The sequence below is a fragment of the Galeopterus variegatus genome, unplaced genomic scaffold, assembly GCF_000696425.1.
Source record: "Galeopterus variegatus unplaced genomic scaffold, G_variegatus-3.0.2 Scaffold1883, whole genome shotgun sequence".
In the NCBI taxonomy this organism is placed as follows: Eukaryota; Metazoa; Chordata; class Mammalia; order Dermoptera; family Cynocephalidae; genus Galeopterus; species Galeopterus variegatus.
The window spans coordinates 220,295-240,944 of record NW_007727994.1 but is presented as its reverse complement, the minus strand read 5'-3'; the positions used below and the strand labels follow the sequence as shown (position 1 = coordinate 240,944).

Here is a 20,650-nt window from a genome sequence, read left to right as displayed (position 1 = left end):
TTTTTTTTTTTTTTTTTTTTTTTTTTTGTCTTTTGTCTTTTTCCGTGTCCGGCAACGGATCGCAACCCTCAGTGTTGCCCCCGCACCGGACTGGGGACCGGCAACGGGATCGCAACCCTCGGCGCTGCTCCCGCGCCTCGCTCAGCCAGTGAGCGGGAACCGGTCTGTATGTGGGATCCGAACCCTCAGGCAGGAGCGCCGCCGCACTTCCCAAGCGGCGCACTTATCCAGTGTGCCACCGGGCCGGCCCAATTGTCAGACTGCTTTGCTGTAATTAACTTTCTTTTCTATCTCCTCTACTAGACTGGATTGAGGTAGAGACTGGGGCTTTGTGTCTGTGTACTTGATACACTCAGTCCCTATGTTTAGCAAACAAAGTTATGAATGGTCTGTGAAATCTGACATCATTTCATTTTGATTTCTAAAGTAGTTCCATTAAAGGACTGTTAAACCATTTTTTTTTTAATGGTTTATAAAAGATTCTGGCTTCGTTTTTCTTTTTTTTTTTTCCCCCTGTATCTTCCGTCTCTAGCCCTACTATCATTTCTTCTATAAAGTTGAATAATTGGAAAGTGACAAGTCTTAGTATTCAAGGATTCTTGGCTTTTTACTGCCTTAATGCAAAAGAAAAAGAGCCGTGAAACCATATTTTTTGGTGACAAATTACAGATGTATATATTTATGGGGTACAAAGTGGTATTATGGTTTTTTTAATACAATGTGGAATGGTTAAATTATTCTAATTAACATATTTCTCACCTCAAATATTTAACAATTTTGTGATAAGAATATATGAAATTTACCCAGCAAAATTTAAATGTATAGTACTGAATTATTAGCTATATTCTCTATGCTGTGTAGTTGATCTAAAAAAAGAAAAAATGCGAAGCCATATTTTAACTTGAGTGCTTTTTTTCATTCTACAGGATGATGCAAATAAAAATGGTGGCAAGTGGATTATTCGGCTGCGGAAGGGCTTGGCTTCCCGGTGCTGGGAGAATCTCATCCTGGCCATGTTGGGGGAGCAGTTCATGGTTGGAGAGGAGATCTGTGGAGCTGTGGTCTCTGTCCGCTTTCAGGTAAGCCAGCCATGAGCCAGTCTGGCTTCTTGTGTTGCCCTTGCTTCCTTGATGCTTCTGGTTTGCTTTGATGATTCCTTCTGTTCCTCCTGTAGGAGGACATTATTTCAATATGGAATAAGACTGCCAGTGACCAAGCAACCACAGCCCGAATCCGGGATACACTTCGTCGAGTGCTTAACCTACCTCCCAACACCATTATGGAATACAAAACTCACACCGACAGCATCAAGTACGTGTTGTGGGGGTTTGGGAGAACATGTCCCTAATCTTAGCAGAAGTAGATCCATAGTTGGGCCCAGAGTGATATGATAGTACAGGAGACTGATTTGTGCAAAAGGGGCAGACCAGGCTTCCCCTCTAGGGCTTCTGGCCAGTTGCTCTAGTTCTTGTTGGTGAGGTTCCCTGTCCACCTATACTATGAGGTATTTGTAGAAGAGAGAGGCCTTCTGCAGAAACCCAGTTGCACTGCCTAGACTTGCTTCATCTCTGTAGGTTGTCTTGTCTTTCGTATGCTAACAACCATCCTAAAATGAAAGACAAAGCTTTTCTTGCTGTTTTTTAAGATAATTTCACTGAACAATAAAGTCCTCTTCCCTGCCCACCCTTCACTCCACTTTTGCATGTCTTTTTAACCTATTAGCTTCAGTCTGCTTTCTTTGTCTTGGGAAATTGACTTCTTATCAGGAATGAGGACTCCATTTCCTTGTGTGTAGAGCTGGAATCGTAGAGGAGGCAGGATAGCGTGTGTGAGAGAGCAGAATGAAAAGGAAGCTTGAAGGCCATGGGGAAAATAAGCTTTGCAGTCTCCCTAGGACTCAAGAAAATGGAGCTGCCTTTCCACTGATTAGGAGCTGCCTGAAAGTCACTGATTAGGCTTGCTCCTTCAGTGATTGAGTGTCACAAATAAGCTCAGGTTATTTTGAAAAAGTTGTGGCAAGTGGCTAACAGATTGTCTCAAAACCAGAGGGAGAGCTAGCCAGCTATAAGTGAAGACTTTCAGGTTTAGTTCTCTCCTTTGGCCTTGTATCAGTATGTGCCTTTTTCAAGTTTCTTTGCAACTCTGCTTCAGTTTCCCCACCTGTAAAATGGGGGCCAGTAATACTTTACCTAACAAGGCTGTTGTGAGGCTGATTTAATCTTCGTAACTGAGATGGAGATGCCCTTAACAGGGCCAAGTGTTATTATTGCTGCATTCATCATTAGTATATCATCATCATGTTATTAAAGACGAGTAGTGAGCCCAGTGATTGTGTTTAGCAGGCAGACCATTTGTGAATCTCTTTCCCATGCATTCACAGATAGGGCCAAGTGTTATTATTGCTGCATTCATCATTAGTATATCATCATCATGTTATTAAAGACTAGTAGTGAGCCCAGTGATTGTGTTTAGCAGGCAGACCATTTGTGAATCTCTTTCCCATGCATTCACAGACAGTGATATGGGTGGAGTTGGCTTAACCAGCTAAGTGCCAGTTTTTAACTGGGAGCACTGCCATGGGAGTTGGTCCGTAATCAAATGGCTAGACATGACTCATCATAGCCACCAGCAGTTATTAGCTAGCCGTGGCCCTAGTTATTTGCCTTAGCAGTCTTGTGTTAGCTTTGTTTTTCTCTAGGCACATTTTTCTTATTCTCTGTTCTGAGGTAGAAGTAGTTTCTGTCCTCCAGCCAGGTTCAGTCCAGACTGGAGAGATCTGCACCTTTTTAAGGTTACCAAATACCCCCCACCCCCATTTATCCCAGAAGCTAGCTTTTCACCTGGATAAGAAAGGGAAAGAGGTATTTTTCGTCAACTCTCCCCTCTCTGCTGTTCTCCCTTTCTAATACCTTGAGGGAGTTCTTCCTGACTTGGGTAGAAACATGTATAGAAGTCCTTACAGAGTCTAGAAGAGACTGTGGACTATTTTGCCTTAGTCTGCTAGAAAGACCGGCCTGCTGCTCGCTGCTTTATCCAGAGCTCGGCCTCTGGCACTCCAGCCCCGCAGCTGTAGGGACCAGAAAAGCCTCCTTGAGACCCACATACTACTTTCCCTTGCGTTCCCCTCTCTTTCCTCTCCCAATGAGCCAACCTTTTGCACTTCCAATAGAATGCCAGGCAGGCTGGGCCCCCAAAGGCTCCTTTTTCAAAACCTCTGGAAGCCGCGGTTGAATGTGCCATGACCCTCTCCCTCTCTGGATGGCACCATCATTGAAGCTGGCGTCATCGGAGTCTCTTGTTCTGTTGGCGTGCTACCTGGAAGATCCTTCTGTCCTGGACAAGAGGAATTGGAAGAGCATTTTATGTTTTAAGAACAGGCTGACACGCAGCAGCTACAACAACAGCTGAGATCACTTAATAAATGGTGCTAAACTAGCTTGTCTCATGCTCTTGCTCTTTATGGTGCATCAAAGATGTGACCTTTCGGACTGACTGTCACCATATTAAGGGATGGCACAGACTTCTCCATGGAGAGCCATCCAGGGATGCAGCCTCACTCCCATAAACCCATTGTGTAGTGTCATGCAGTATTTTGTTCCAGGACTGCTGAGGTCTGACACAATGAGGTGACATCTGGCTCTCAAAATTAAGTCCCCATTTTCTGGTATTGAATTTTAGTTCCCATCTAGTCATGCTGATGACAAGAACAGAGTGATTTCTGATTTAGAATTCAGTTTGAAAGTCTGCTGAGGTTGGAAAGGGGGCTCCTTGGCCTTTGCTTCGCTGACTTCCATTTGCCTTTACTTCAAAGAAATCTCTTGCTTGTAGGTAAAGCCCTGCTTCCATCTGTGTGTGACTGTACATGTATAGCTTCCTCACTTTGTGCTAACAGGGTTTTCCCACTGGTGCCAAAGCTGCCCAAGCCACAAGCTCTTTGCCAGGCTTCTCCCTTCTGCTTTCCCTTTAGAGCTAGATCATCTTCCTCTCTGAGCTGGCCCTGCTTGCGAGATCTCAAGATTATAGCCCTTCCCTTTCTCCCAGTGTTACTGTGCGTCAGGATCTGGGGTGGGAAAATGTCTTCACCCTACGTGAGTTTGCTCCTTAGGATATCTGACCATAGCACGTAGCAGCCCCTCATATGCTTTGTAGCTTTGGCTTGTATGTGCTGCAGCTTGGCCTTTAGGCCCTTAACCTGCATGTAGAGTTTTAGCAAGCCTCGTGTTATGTTTTCTTAGGAGCTACCACCAAGAACAAAAATAAACAATCACTTTTGCAAACACTGGGTCGGGCTGCCTGAGAGGGTCTGTGAAAGTGGCTGTGGATGTAAGGTTGAGTTTTCCAGAGTGGCTGTTCACTTTGGCAGTGACACCCTGTACTAGTACCATCCTGACTTACCCCAGTCTCCATGTGGCCTTTGACCGCACAGAACACACACATTGGGACCAGCACATTGGGCTCAACATGCTAGGGGTATTTGTGTCACTGCTTCTTTGTTTAATGTATATCTAGAATTGGTTGAAGTACCTAGAAAATGGGAGATTTGCTGGAATATGGAAAGGCCCATTCTCTATGTTCTTAGCATTTCTCAGAGTTATCTTCTCTGTCTCTTTCCCTCTTGCCTTCCACTATCATGTTACGTGCATTGACCTTAATTTCAGCTCTACTGTAATTGCTCTGGGGGATGAGCTTGATGTTACCTTCCAGAGGAAGAGTCGATCAGAAAGTACCGAACTGATCTTGAGACGCTTCTGATCCTTGCCACATTGAACAGAAGTCAGAACTAGTTCTGCTCTGTTCTAGTCCTTGTGGCTCTTCCACAGGTATGGGCTTGTTTCAGCCAAGGAACAGTACCTGCTGGGGCTCGAGAATTCGGGAAGTGAAGGAAGAAAACCAACAATTGTTCTCCACCAAGTACGCTGGAGATTAGGGCTGCTGGAAATGGTGTGGGGAGTTTTTTCAGGAGTGGCTTAGATTTTTCAGTCAGGTGTTCCTGACTCCGGCTTGCTATGTTTCAGTTCAGTCTCTAGTGTCCTCCTTCAAGTGTTTGATTTTTCCAGCCTTCCCCCAGTCTTGCTGCTTGTGGCCTTTTCTTCTTGCTGCTGCACCCTTAGGTGAGCTGAGAGGCATCCACTGCCACACAGAGTGGACTGTGAGCTTTGCTGCAGAGGACTCCTGCCCTTGTTTATTGCCGACAGCTCACCCCTAAGTAATGGGAAACTTGGTAATTGAGTTTCTGCTCAGGTCATCGCTCCTTTTAATGAGGCCAATTCATGTTGAATTTTCATAGGTTTGGGTCCTCGCAAGCATCAAGTGACTCATCATATCCTCTGCTTTGAGGAGAAATCTCATAAAACAGCCAGAATCATGGGGACACCAGGATAAAACTGGGTACAGAGCCATGTAAAACAACAGTGTCTTTTGTGAGGAAACTCCTCTTTGGAATAGTCTCATTAATTCCCTTGTACAGCTGGCCTGGAATGGAAAAGGGGAAGACAGCTTCCCATAGTGGGCCACAGTGCTGGGTAAGACTGGCCAGACTTCTGTGCAGAGAGAGTTGAGGGTAGGTGATTTCTCTTTATTCCTTTATTCTAGAGGAGAAACAGGCCGAATCATGGGGACTTTCCTTTACCATGTCTAGATGTCATTGTATTTTAACACTGAACTTTAATATATAGCCAAGGACCAACCCATCCCTTCTCCTGTCATGGCTAAGTCATAGCCCAGCATAATTGCTGGCCCAGCTTTGTGTTTGTGAAATGCACTGCCATACTGATAATCAAAGTGAGGAAAGTCCAAATTAGCAGGAGTCTGAGCTCCTCTGTGGGTGTTGAGGGCTGGCTGAGTGCAAAGCTGTGAACCTTGCAGGCTTGGGGCAGCCCTTCCAGAAAGGCAGAGAAATGAGATCTCTCTACTCTCAGAATTTGCTTTCTGGTAAGTGAGATGGGACAAGAGTGGTCTTGAAAGGGCTCTTTGTTCTCTGTCATTTGAGTCTCTACAGAATTCCTGTAGGCTATATTAATCATGGTAATTTTTTCTTTTTTAAAAAACTACAGTCATATGACACTTTTTACATTTAACTTGTTCTTTCTTTACCTGTAAAAGAAGAAAGTTTTAATATTACCCAATATGCCTGGGTTGCCAGGCGAAAAATAGCTAGAATATTCACACCTGGCTTTTGGCAGTGGATTTGCCTCTTAGCCAAGCTGTTGGCCTGTGAGAATAAGAGCGATTATACCAAAGACTATAGCCAGCTATTTTATTTCCACTGACTCCATGGGAGGAAATTTCTTAACCCAGATTTTTCATGTTGAGGTTTAACATATACTGAACATATTTCTGAAGAAACTGAGAGGGCGATTTAATACTGGAATGGATTAGAGGGCAGCTCTGCAGTTCATATTTCTTCAGGTCCTTGACACAGAGAATTGCTCTGTTTAGGCTCATGTAGGTATGGGCCTTTCTGGAAACAAAAGGATAGATAAGATGAAGCTTCAGCACAGCCGTGTAATTTCTTGACACCTAAGTTGTTTAAGATGGAATTTAAATGTCACTATTAAAAAGAGTGAGGGTTTCCCATGTCATTGCCCCAACATTGGATTTTGCTCTGCCCTTGGTTCGTTTGGAGTAAAGAGTGAAACTGCCTTGTGACAGTACTAACAAGGGCTCTCCAGAAGGGGCTGTCTGTGGGACAGGCATCTTGCTGTGGAAATTGAGTTTAGGAATTGACAAAGACCGGCATGTTTGTTTGGTGGTCTTACATTTTTTCCCAATTTAGTTAGCATAAACTAGTAGCTTTGGTGATACTCTCTGAAGAAACCATTAACTGCACATCTGCCTCTTATTCTAAGACATAAATCATTAACTTATAAATGCTGCTGTTCAAAAGCAGGAAACAGTAATGAAACTGGTATAAACATTGCCTAGAAGAATGAATTTGTTGTGCCAGGTGTTCATATTTAAACTCTTTCTTTAAAAAAAACAAAAAACTGTAGAGGGCCTGAAAAAGTATATTTTAGTGATCATACTATTGAATGTGCACCCAGGGTGATAATATACTGGCATCAAATTATACCAAGAATGGAATAATTGATAATAAGGAGCATTAGGTTTAGAAGTGCCAAATTTTATATATAATTCCAAGGGAACTTACCACTTTTGGGCTGAAAAGTGGCTAGGTCAAAAATGTAAGAAAATCAGCTCCTCTGAGAAAACTTGAGGTGGGTTAGAGCTTCCGGAAGTGGAGAAGATCTGGCTTTCTCCTTTCGCCACTCATCCAGCAGTCACCGAGGGCCCGTTCTCTATGGAGCACCACCTGAGAGACCATGTACCACTTCAGTCACATTTCTCATCTCTTCCTAACTCCAAATTCTAAGTTGAGTTAATCTGCACAAAAGTTGTAATGAACCCTGTTCCCTGGAAATTTTGAACTGCCATGACCCACACAGCTTAAATTTTAAGCTAATAGTTACGTGGATATTTTAAGAAACAGATGGATCTTGACACATTTAGGGTCTGAGTTTAGAAGGGCTAGAAGACTGGGAATGTGAAAGCAGAAAATAGTGTAATGTTCTCATTGCATCATTAGACATCATAATGCTGTTGGGTACTTGCCTTCACCTTCAGGGTGAGGTCTCGTGAAAGACTGCATCTACCACCTGCTCCCATGTTCCCATGGCAGAAAAGGCAGGAAGTGCTGCTGCCCTTTGCTGCAGTAAATTGGAAGCGTTTCCAATGATGATTGAGCTTTAGCTCTGACCTCACTGGCCTCCCCTATAGTCTTGTCAAAGGAACATGGTTGTGGATCCTCAAGGGAATAGTGAGGATGACTTCCCAAATGGAGTTACCAGTAGAAGTGCCAGCTGCCCCTGCTAACCTGAGAGCAAATCCAATGGGGACCTTGCTATTCCCTGGTACCTGTGGATCCACGTAGCTTGGAGGGCTTCAGAAGTGGGATGTGGGGTTATCATGTCTGTTCTTTCTGTTCAAAAGCTTTTGATCTAAATGTGCTATTGTGTTTTTTGTCTCTGGTTTGCCAGGGCCTGGGAGGAGTTTCATGGCCTGGTGAACAGCAGCGGCCGCTGATCGGACGCTCCCCCTCTGTCTCTCACACTCAGGGTAGGGCCTTGTCTATCTTCTCTGTAACCCTGTAACATACCTCTCAGCCACAGGACCCCTCTTCCCACGGGGATGTGCTCTTCCCATGTACCCTCAACCTTGCCTCTGCCAATATTGAACCTCAGAGAAAAGTTGAGTCCCAAACCACTGGATTCTTATCCTCCCTGGGTCATATGTCTCCAGGCAAACCCCTGGGCAGGTCACTTAACCTCATTATGCCTGTGTTTTCTCATTTGGGAAATGAGGCTCTGTGAACCAACAGACCTCTGAAATCTATTTCATTGCTAACATTTCATGATGATAAATGTGCCACAAGTCTTTTTTCTTTTGCTCAGAGTGGTCATATTTAAGCCATCTGGGTATGTCCTGTGACTAAAAGGGCAGTTCCACAGGCCCCCGAAATGGGTTAGGTGAGAGGTATGTCTTTTGTTTGCTGGTGGTGTTTGTCAGTTGTGAAAAAACAGTAATATAAATTCAGGGTTTCAGCAGTGACAGTAAACAGTGGGTAGATTTCAGAGCTGTGGAAGAGACAGTTCCAGGCTATACTGTAACTAGATGTCACATGTTTACTAGTAGGGAGAGGCATTGAGCAAAGGAGGGAGCAATGAAAGCAGTCACTTGAAGAATATTTGTATTTCAGTTAAGAGAGCACCAAGTGCATGTCTGCCTCTGTGGCAGAAGGAATTGGGTAAATTTATTCTGAATGAGGAAGGGATGGAAGTCCAGTATCTGCATGTGCTGGAGATAAGAGCCTGTTCCCGGACAAAACTATCTTCACCTCTACCATCCCCGAGAAATAGAGTATTTCTTAACTTGGAAAACAACATGTCAACTGTAGAAGCTGCTTCAGAATTCCCCCTTTACATGCCTCAGACGGGACAGAAGAGAGAAGATGACCAGGAGGGACAGAAGCAGGTGGCCAGGGGTCTGGGTGCTCCATGTGGCTGGTAGCATCTGTAGATAGACAGTCACACATTTCCTGCCACATGAGGATGCCACCCAAACCTTTTTTTTAGTTTGATTCCTTTATTGTAAATTCCATTTTCAGATGGTAATACCAGATTTTTTAAATTGTGTTTTAAAAGGTTTCTCTTTAAAATATAGTCAACATAGATTTCTACGATGGCTGCTAGTATACATAAGGAGGGATGAAAAACATGTCAGCTCTAATAGTGGATAAATTATTTTTATTTTGTGGGCTAAAGAGTAGCAAATATTTGAAATAAGTTAAATTTTTAGAAGCCTATAGAAGTGCTGTAATGGAATTGCTTTAATAATATTGCCATATTTAATTATTTCTAAGTTGTTGGGGGTATTTTGCTTTTAATATTCTTAAAATCGGGTGCTTAGCAGTGAATGTGATAAGAAAGGTTTTGTCATAGTTTAATTAGCAGTGTTTACTTTTTAAAGTACATGAAATAATGGTACTTTTAAAAATTGGCAGCATCTTAAGTTCCATGAGAAAAAGTCTTTAAAACGAAATTGGTTAAGCAGTAATGGCCACACACACAAAAAAACCCAAAATGAAATAGGAATAGACAGAATGGAAGAAAACTTAAAAATGACTCCCTCTGCCCTTAGCAGACACTAAATCCCCCAGGAAAAATATCTTTGAATAGCTTTGAAAAGTCATACATTTGCATAATTGCCATTTTGTGGTCTCTCTGTTCTTTTTGTTGCCCCCATATATTTTTTGGACAGGGAAGAGGCAGGTGAAGGGAGCATTTCATGGTTTAGGTGTTCTCCTTGAAGCATAGACTTGGAAGTCTGTAAGGAGTGTTTGAATTTAAGCAAAAAAAGTCAGCTCACTTCATTGTCCTAAAGGATTTCATATTTCAACTCTATTGGTTTAACCTTGCTTTAAGCAAAAGAGGTGTTCTGAGAAGATACACATGCCATCTTAGAGGTCTCTTAACACTTTTAAGCCTCTCTTCCTCTCTCTTTTCTTTCTCCCCTTCTAAGTAGATCTTGATCTATGAAGAAATTTGGTAGAAAAACTGCTATTTAAATAATTCTTCTTGAACCACAAATAATTTTCCTCAATTTATTTGCTAATATGATTTATCTAATAGTAATAGTTATTAAAATAGTGATGTCTGATAGATTATTTATTCAAATAGTCCTAGTATTTTAGGGCTGTTTCATTTGACTTCTATTACAAATAAGTATTGCCCGTTTAGCCATGGCTTTAGTAAAAGTTCCAGTTAGCTGCTGGGAAAGGATTCTGGTTACTTAGATGTTTCATCTGACATGCAGAGGACAGTGATCTGTACTGTTGGGGAATGAAGTTGGCATGGTCACTGAGTGGGAGATGAGGATTGAAATTTGCCCCGCTGAAGCTAGAAAGGGATTGCAGCTTTACTGAATATGCAGGGAGAGAAGAGGAAACCAGAACTGGCCTGTGGTGGACAGCTCCTGTGTCCTGTTTCGTACTCTTAAGCATAGCCCATGCACCATCACAGCATTGCCAGATGAGTAGAGGGCTAGCTTTCAGGAGCTCACTGTGGATTTTCTAAATTTTAGTTTGCTTTTAAAAGAAGAGAATCATATTTAAAAGAAAAAAGAAAAGTTGCCTGTGGCCTCTGCTACTTCCTGACTTCATTCACCTTTTCCCTGTCTCTCCATGAGCTGCAGCCTGGGGCAAGGGACATAATTGAGTATGAGTTCCCACCTTGTTTCAGGTGAACACATTCCTCATGCTAAATTAGGCACTGAGCTATTCTCAGCCCACTATTTTTTTAGAAAGGCTGGACCGAAGCCATAGGGCCCCACTGCCACCAGCCTGCTTTAGCTGTCAGGAGCAGTCCACCCACCCTCATTGCTCATTTGTTTTCATGTTAAATCAGACAGGAAAAACACAGCTGGATTTTCCTGGCTTTTCCTTTACTCTTCCCTTTTCCATTTTGCAAATGGGCCTTAGAATGATATGACTTTTTATGTTTTTTTGACTATAAAGAGGTCTATAATAATAAAAATAATTAGAAGAAATATTAAATATCTGAATGGGAAAGTGTTATAGAACCTTTCAATTTACCTGCCATAGAGAAAATTTATTTCTGGCCCAACTCCAGCACAGAACAGGAATTATTCCAAAAGATAAGCTGACCTGCTTATGATGATGATTATCTTGAAAATTCTCTTCCTTATACCACTAAACAGCTGAAAGAGCTAGAACCACATAGTTGCCTCCCATCTCCCTTACTGGAGGATAGATAATTCTCCCATAGTCAGAAAATTCTGATTCTACCTTCTCACACCTCTGCCTTTCTGTTCACTCTTCTAAGAAGAGTGGGATCCCTACCGATGGACTTCTATTGCCCAATGGCTATATGGCCCTAGAGGTGGCATTTAAAGGGAGGAAATTGAACAGAGCAAATGTTCCTGCATAATCACTTTGTTTAGTATTAGATGTGTGTAGGATAAAGCATCTTCTGTAATGCAGTCGCAGTCACACAGAACATTGTCCCTGAGGGAACTCAGAAGTAACACACACACATCAGTTACACCTGCTTTGCTCCATGTTATGATCACATATGTTCCTTATCATTCTTTGCTGGCTACTTGTGACACCTCAGAGGGATCTGTCCTTTTGAAAGTTTTTTATACCATTGGCCTTTCAAAAAGATGACCATCCCATTAACTCTGTGTTTAGCTTTTAGCTTCTTAAATGAAAATAGTTGAAATACTCAGTAGCCACTGATAAATGAACCACATGGACATGCATGTCAGTTATAAAAATACCAATGGACTTTGAGATGACATCAGTTTCTTCTCAGCCCAAGTTCATCTCCACCAGCTGCAGTTTCCCCTCTCAGTGTACCTATCCACATTCATTCTCTTTGTGGGGTGAGGGCTGTTACTGTCAGCCTGCCACCATCATGGAGGAGAATCTGTTAGCCAGTAGCAGGAGGAAACTACTGTTTGGCTGTGCTGAGCACATTCTTTCTTCAGTATTTATTTACTCTGGACCAAGTGCATATGCCTAGTTAATTGTAACAACTTTTAGATAGGTCAGTTAAAGCCAGAGCTTCTAGAATGTCCCTTTAAAATGAAAGGGAAATAACTACTCCAGAATCCAGGTTAATGAGAATTTCTGTTTCAGATTTCTGGTAAATTTAAGTCTGAAGCACTGGGCTAGGGCAGCAGCGAGGTGGCCTTTAAAGCCCTGCCAGCCCTGAGATTTTGAAATTCAGATGGTGATGTGACCTGCTAAGATTGTCATTGGCTCAAGAGGAGTTACTAGTGGGTGATCAAGCCTGCCTGCAGCCAATAGGAGGCAACTAGGAGGACACATGTTAGGATCTGCTTGTCCTCTTTCCCCCCTACCCACCACCCGACACACTTATCTTTCAAGAGTTAGAGCCATATTTCTAAAGTGAAAGATACCCAGATTTCACTCCTGGAATATCCTTTCCTTTTGTAAGCAGCTCTGACTTTTAAACTGACGATTGTTGGTTGTTTGGTTGGTTTTTTATTTATGTAATATAGTCACATGGTTCAATTTTTTGAAAAGTATGTGTGAGAGAAAGTCTCCCTCACACGCTTACTCCATCTGCCCAGTTTCCATTGTGCCCTTTCCTGCCCCGTGCCCCAAGTACCCACTGTTGTTGGTTTCTTGTGTAGCCTTTCAGAGTTTTCTAATGTATATACAAGCAATATGAATATGTAACCTTATTTCCCCCAGCCCCACTCACATAAAAGGTAGCGTACTGTGTACACACATTGTTCTACACCTTAAGTTATCAAGTTATCTTGGAAATATTTCCATGTTATTAGAGGGCTTCCTTGTTTTTGTTTTTTAGGTTGCATGATGTCTCATTATATGAATGTTTCATAATATTAATATTTAACCAGTCCCCTCTTAATCTGCATTTGGATTGTTTCTAATCTTTTGCTGTTGCAAACAATTGAATTGAAGTTTTTGAAGGGACTTGGGAGGTGGGTTGCCATTTTGGCATTAAGATTGGCAAGGAAGGAAGGTTGGTCCTGGGGTGTGTCATGGAGAGCCTGAGAGCTGCCAAGGTCAGTTCTCCCCTGTGTATGTGTGATTGTGTATAGATGATCTGTGTATTGAACACTCTATTTTCTCCCGTTTTTTTTTCAGGGACAATTCAAGCTTTCGAAATACAAAAATCACATTGTGAAAGTACACAAGCTGGCAATAATCCTTTTCTGTATGTGTGTGTTTGTACGAAATGGATGGCAGGCCTCCAGCCAGTCCTTCCATCTGCTTACTGAAGGGACGTCCCTGAGCCGCGTGCTCCCTTTTGCACTCATTTCTGGAGGACGGATTCCGCTAGACACCCTCCAGCATCGCTGACTTTATAAAGCGGAAAAAGAGAAAACGTGACTTTGTAATAGACAAACATTGTTTTTTAATGGGGTTTTGTGGGGGGAGATTAGCCTTTGGTTTTGCTGTGTGCTGTCCAGATGCCTCTCAGTGTCCTATTGTGCTCTTCTCATGCCGGATGAAGGGCATCATGACCACGTGTACATGCCAGAGCTGTCGATGAGAGTGATCAGTATTATGAATGTCTGTGCATCCAGGAAAAGCTTTCTGTTGGAGAGTCCCGGAATAGCTGTATATGCTCTCTTGTAGCTCTGCCATTAAATTATTGGGACATTTTGTTTCCTTCTCTCCCCACTTCCCCCATGCCCACCACTTTCTGAAAATGTGTTACTGATGTGATGACTCTCCAGGATTTTGTATCATCTGCCTTATGCCCTCCAGTCGTCCTTCCTGTGGGACTTTCTCCTTATCAGGCACTCCTGCACTTAGAATTGTAATCCAGTGGGTCATGCTAGTTTCACTGAGGCATCTTAGAGTATATGCTTTGGTAAATTAAGCTGAAGCAGAATCCAGTTAGATTAGGAGCTAGATTATAATGTAGGTTACAAGTGCAGGATTTGGAGGTGAGGGCAGTGACTGAAATCATTTTCCCAGAAAAGCAGGGCCTGTGTGTCAAGTCTGTTTCTGTGGGTTCTTTCATGTCCCTTATTGAGGAAGGGAAGCAAAAGCTGGTTATTACCAGGTGTTAATATTTAATATGTTAATTCTATGATCCCGAAACTGGGACGTTTGAAGAAAAGGTGACCTTGCTGGATGGCTATATTTGCATGGCTGTGCCTGTCTGTGGTGGTTGGAAAACCCTACTTTCAGTCTTCATCACCTGGTATATATGTTAGTAAATGTGTGCTGATCCATAATGCCCAGACAGAAACCTCTTGAAGCGACTGCAGGCATGCTTAAAAATGACCAGTCTCTCATCAGAGAAGCAAAGTAGTCTGACTCCAGAAGGACTGAAGAGAATCAAAAGAGCGCCTAGGATTCAAATAAGGAATAAGTAAGAGTCCTACAGCAACCTCCAATGAGCACTGTCTTACTTGGCTCTTGTGAGCAAAGATTGCAGTACCTTAAATTAAGGCCTCTCTTTAAAACATATCCTTGAAGGCTAGGGGGATCCTTAGCCACCTGGTCTCAGAGAAATCATGTGAGAGTAACATGCATTTCCTTATCATATTTATATTACTCTCTTCCTACTTTCCAACTCCTGAACATGCTCTAATTACCACTGTTTTGGGATTCTTTTTCCTGAAAGAACAGGGGAAGTACAGAGGCCAAAAGGGAGGTGCTTCCGTTACAGGTGAAGTTAGATAAGAAGATCTAGCAGTGATTGGAACTCCAGGAATATGAAGAATGCTTTCTGGTGTCCAGACAATTGTGAAGGGCTCAGGAAAATACAGGAGCAACACTGGCGACAGCGGGCAGAAAAGGCTGCCTCCTGAGATGTGTTCAGAGCCCGGGGAGATCTTCACTTTTGCCTAAACTCAGATTTGCCATGAAAATTCCAAAGAAAGCAGACATTTGGATTTGCCCTCCTTTGGGCATCTATCTGACTGTTGTGCATGCGTATAGGTGCATATGTGTACAATGTGTTGATGAGTGATGGTTTGGTCAGGCCTGGTGGGTAGGTGTGTTGTCCATAATTTTGCTTTTTTGGGGGGTGGTTCTCATTTGTTCAGATTTTTGCATCTCATATTTTCTAGAACTGCTCATGTTTCTCCTTCATCTTTGTCTTTGTAGTATTCGATGGTTATTTTTTTCCCATCAAAAATATGCTGACCCTATGATGGTTAGAACAAGGGGTTATCCCCTTTTAGGCAGCATCTTACACCCAGTGTTCTCCCAGAACAATTTATCCAAACCACCCATTTTTTCCAAACTAGCTTGAGAGGTCTTTTCATTTATTTTGACTTAAATACTAACACTTTTATGGCTATGGTATCACCTGTTCTAGAGACAAAGGGAAAAAAGGCCTGCCAGGGCCAACATAACCAGTGTGGTAGGTTGCTGCTGGAGAATGGGGAGTCGGTCTCTACTTTGCACAGTTGGGGCTGTTCTCCCCTGACCTGTTTGCTGGGTTCTCTGTTTGAAATTGGCCCTTACTTCTCTCCAGGGCTCACCAATCACATTGTATCCTTCTGTTTGCGCACACGTGCGTGTGTGTGTGTGCGTGCGTGTGTGTGTATGTGTGTGTGTGTGTTCCCTGTGACAGTGGCAGTGGCAATAATTTTCCACCCAGAGAGATGCTTGTGGTCCATGATGCTCCAAGAATGAATTTCCAAGTGTTTGCCAGCGGAGAAGGAGCAGAGGCTGTGACAAGAGTGTTTGGTGTTGCACTTTCAGAGCAGTTGTCTACTGCAGAAATAAATGGAAAATATCAGCAAGAACTGGGTTGTGGACTTGTTAATGCAAGGGAGTTTGGGTTATGGTAGTGTGTTGCTACTGATTCTGCCTTTCAGTGTATAAGTCTCCATTTTAAATTCATTCCAGAACAAAATATGTGAGATAGTCCAGACAATGCCAGTATCACTGGCATAAATTTATTATGAAGATATTCTCTAATTAGTATTAATCATTGCCAGAACAATTTACATTTTTAATATCAAAATACAGTTGTTAATTCTGAACTTGTGGTAAGGAATACTGGAATAGAAGGAAGTTCAAAGGATTAGATTTTGAAGTAAGAAGTCACTCCAGGCCTAAGCTTGGAATGTTTTATTTAGACTAAGTAGCTTAGCCTGAAGATGGACATATGGACATATGGGGCATGCTAATGGCCAGTGCCCATGTGAAATACTAAGAGAGAAGGAAACTTGCTGAGCTTCAGTTATTGTTGACAAAGGATTTAAGACAATATAGTCTTTTTTTTTTTTCCTTTTTGTCTTTTTTACTGACTGGTAACAGGATCGCAACCCTCAGTGTCACGCCCGTACTGGGGACCGGCAACAGGATTGCAACCCTCGGTGTTGTGTCCGCACCACACTCAGCCAGTGAGCGGGAACCGGTCTCCACATGGGATCCGAACCCTTGGAGGGAGCGCCGCCGCGCTCCCAAGCGGTGCACTCTCCAGTGCGCCACCGGGCCGGCCCAAGACAATACAGTCTTGAGACCCAGTTTCAGTAGATAGAAATCTTCCTGTGTCTATCAGTTATGGTCCAAGTAGGAGACAGAAACCATGCAAGTTAATTTTAACAATATGATATAAAGAATTGTTGATGCAGTGACTAACAAAGGAAAAAGAAAACACTGAAGAATCAAGGAGGTAGTAACTTCAGGGACAGCCCTGATGATGGGTGTTGCTCATTGGGCACTGGTGTCTTTGAGGACATAAGGAAGCTGGCTTTGAGCATGTTGGAAGTGGCAGCTGGAGTCAGCTGTGTCTGTGGGAATGAACTACTGTGACGATGCTGACAGATAAGAGGAGTGAGTCCCTTCTTCCTCCACATGGAAGCTTCCCTCAGTGCACTCTATTGGAAAAACACAACAGAGTGCCAGCTGGCAAAGCAGAAATGTTTGGAGAGTTCTGCCCCCAGTATCACAAAAACAGAAAGAGTGGGTGTGGAGCTGAGAGACAAGAGCTTTATCATTGGCACAGTCCTCCCCTTGAGCCACTCAGCATCTGTACACACTCTTCTACATGTCTTTGAACTTCCATACTGCCACAGAAACAACCATTTCTGCCCAACAAGATGTAAGTAACTGTAAGGTCTCACCTTCTCCCCAAAATGAGGAAGTGTAAAGCCCAACAATCCTGTCAGTCTCTGGGCTGCATTAATTCCTCTAATTGATTCACAGTCCCATCTGACTAGAATATAGGGTAACAAAATATTACCTAAAGGGTAAAGTTAAATTCCAACAAAAATTGCATAAAATAATGGAAAGGAGAGAGCAGAAAATTATGTGCACACATGCAAAAATCAAGGAAGAATATGTACATTGTCATGAGGCTAATTTATATTTATAACTTCCTTTTCCACTACCTATTCTGTATTTCCTTTGCCCTCAGCCAGGATTCTTTTTTTGATGTGGTTGTTCCAAATCTTTATTCCCTAAAGGGTCTGGATTAATTGTCCTGCTTTTAGTTTTTACAGTTTTCCATTTTTGCTATCTGAGAGGAACTCCAGAGAATTCTGGGTTCCAGACAGTTCTCCCTGCCTCTGTTGTATAGCAGCAGCTTGTTTCCCCTTGATACTCCCCAATCAGTAGAATAATCCCCTTATTTGTTGGCTCAGTGCCCTAAAGAGCCCAAAATAGCCAGGTGAGCCTCAGTTTACAATTCATCTTAGCCATTGTCATATTACCTGGCGGAAGCCATTTCTCCTTTGAAAACCAAGCCCTCCAAGTCAGCAGAACCTCTAGTTGAGGGGACAGGTGAGAGGAACCATGCCCACTTCCATCCTTTCATTCCTGGACCCTGAATTCTGGTTATGGGAAGGACAACTCATGAAAAGTATAGACTTTAAGGCAGAGCCCCATCCTTTCAAGATGCAGTCTTACAGATGGTGCTGTTACTGAGTCTTCAGTAGGTCATTCCACCCTCTAATTATCCAGCTTCTTCTGGTGAGGTATGTGGTAAAAGCAGTGAACTGGTCACTAGTCCATTGCCTCACTTCATTTGCTGTAAACTGAATTTCCTGATTAAAATAATATGGAGAATATCATGTGTTAGTCCATTTCTGTTGCTTATAACAGAATACCTGAAACTGGGTAATTTACAAAGAAATGAAATTTATTTCTTACAGTTTGGGAGTCTTGGTACATCTAGTGAGGGCTTTATTCTTTTTTTTTTTTTTTAAAGATGACCGGTAAGGGGATCTTAACCCTTGACCTGGTGTTGTCAGCACCACGCTCAGCCAGTGAGCGAACCGGCCATCCCTATGTGGGATCCGAACCCGGGGCCTTGGTGTTATTAGCACCGCACTCTACCGAGTGAGCCACGGGCCGGCCCGAGGGCTTTATTCTTGATGGTGACTTTCCACTCAACTCTCCTTATAAAGCCATCGTAATGATGCCTATGACCACCCATTACATCAATGGAAGGGCAGGCCCGTGGCTCACTTGGGAGAGTGACCACCAAGGCCAAGGGTTTGGATCCCTATATAGGGATGGCCAGCTAGCTCACTTGGGAGATCGTGGTGCTGACAACACCAAGCCAAGGGTTAAGATCCCCGGGCCGGCCCGGTGGCTCACTGCTATAGTGCGCTGCGCTCCCGCCGAGGGTTCAGATCCCACATACAGACCGGTTCCCGCTCACTGGCTGAGCGAGGCGCGGGGGCAACACCGAGGGCTGCGATCCCGTTGCCGGTCCCGGTCCGGTACGGGGCGACACTGAGGGTTGCGATCCGTTGCTGGACACGGAAAAAAAAAAAAAAAAAAAAAAAAAAAAAAAGGGTTAAGATCCCCTTACTGGTCATTTAAAAAAAAAGAAAAAGAAAAAAGAAACATCAATGGATTAATCCATTTGTGGGTACAGTCCTCACAGTCTAATCAACTCTTTAAGGGCCCACCTTTCAATGATCATAATTGGATTTCCCACCCTCAAAACTGTTACAGTAAAGATTAAGTTTCCAATACAAGAATTTTGGGGGGACACATTTGACCCTTACCACCATGCTAGTGAATAAGGCATTCCATTAGTCTATGGGTAGTTGTGTTGGAAAAAGCACTGTGGGCAGGGAATGCAAATTCACATCCAGAATATACATCCATTTACATGGTTTGCCAAGGGCAATGGAACTACTCCAGCCCTCCTCCCACTCTTTTTTTTGTTTGTTTGTTTTTAGCTTTGTTCCCTGGCCATCTGGATGGTCCACATTTTGGTATTTCTCATCTCCTCATGCCCATGGGCCTTGGGTCTGCTTTTCCTTGACTATAGTTGTTTGGCGTCAGTTGAAAGTGTCAGCCAAATCCTATTCCCCAAGTCTAGTCCTATGTGACCCCACGTACTGAGCTACCCTCCAAGATCAGTTTAACTCAAGCTCAAATGTCCTGGACGAATAACCCATCTCCATTCTAACAATTCTTAGAAGTACAGCTACCTGATGTATTAGCTGCAAGAGAACAGAGTCCCCAGGAAGCTTCTGCAGTCCTCTGAATGTCCATCCAACGAACACTTGCCTCCCAGGCTGGGCAGTGTGGTGGATATGGAGGTAGAGAGATGAACAGGAAGCTGCAGGCTGTACCTCGAGGAGCTCAGAGTCTAAAGGAGAGAATAAAGGGAAAACGCAGCAAGTGAGATGTGAATAAGAGGTAGGAAAGCCTCCTGGTGGATTTGTGGTTCATGTGTAGTGAGTGTGGGCCCAGTGCAGTGGGCAGGTTAACCTTCACTCACCTGGACTCTGGAAGTGCAGACATGAGGCCAAGGGGCTTCATGCTGGAGATGTTGCCTATGGGTGAGACTAGTATCATATGTAGTAAATTGTACCATTTATTGAAAACTCACTCTCTGTGCTAGGCACTATAATTGCTTTACATGCATATTTCCTTTAAATCTTACAGCAGCCCTCTGGGTAGGTTATTATGTTCTGTTTTACAGATGAAGAAACAGGCAGAAAGAGATTAATAATGCAACTTGCAGAAAGTCACTTATCATGTAAGGGCAGAGATGGGGCTTGACCTTGAATTCCAGAGCTCTTAAATCTTCTAATGCAGGTAAGGTTACAGCTCACCTAATCTGCAAGTCATTATTTGGATTGCTAGGAAAGAAGTTTCCAGATCAGAACCTGGCCCTTTGTCTGCAAAATGATCCAGCTGCTGCAGGGTGATCCCAATAGATAAGAAGTCCCACCCAGCTGGCCACAGAGAATCAAAAGCCAGTGAGCAAGGGAGCTTCCTCTGAAGTCCCTGTGAGGGGCAGGAGAACACAGTGGTTTGCTAGCAGGGTAACATTATCCTTTCCCCTAACTCCACACCATCCTCCTGACTCCAAGAAAGCCTGAGTATAGGCCTCACCCCAGATCACAACATGAAGGTTCCAGGCATCTCTATTCCCTGTTTCCACGACCATGAATATTTCTGTAAAATCCCTCTGCCTAAATCACTCTCTCCGTGTTTGTCCAGCAGGCCCATTCTCCTATCACACCCTCTCCACTAACCGTGGGAAGCAAAATTCCCACCCTGAGAGCAAAACTTCCCATATTCCATCTCACCCCACCTCTCCCTCACTGTAAACACAGACCATGGGATCATATA

General features: G+C 43.3%; 1 protein-coding gene across 1 annotated transcript in view; it reads left to right on the top strand.

Moving 5' to 3' along the window:
- The window catches only part of EIF4E2 (eukaryotic translation initiation factor 4E family member 2), a 23,914-nt gene extending 8,068 nt beyond the window's left edge, over positions 1 to 15,846 (top strand). The window contains exons 5-8 of the mRNA XM_008579434.1: positions 927 to 1,079; positions 1,175 to 1,311; positions 8,037 to 8,115; positions 13,220 to 15,846. Coding sequence (XP_008577656.1) covers positions 927 to 1,079; positions 1,175 to 1,311; positions 8,037 to 8,082 — 336 coding nt within the window. The 3' untranslated portion in view covers positions 8,083 to 8,115; positions 13,220 to 15,846. The remainder of the gene's footprint in view (positions 1 to 926; positions 1,080 to 1,174; positions 1,312 to 8,036; positions 8,116 to 13,219) is intronic.
- Positions 15,847 to 20,650: the final 4,804 nt, after the last annotated feature.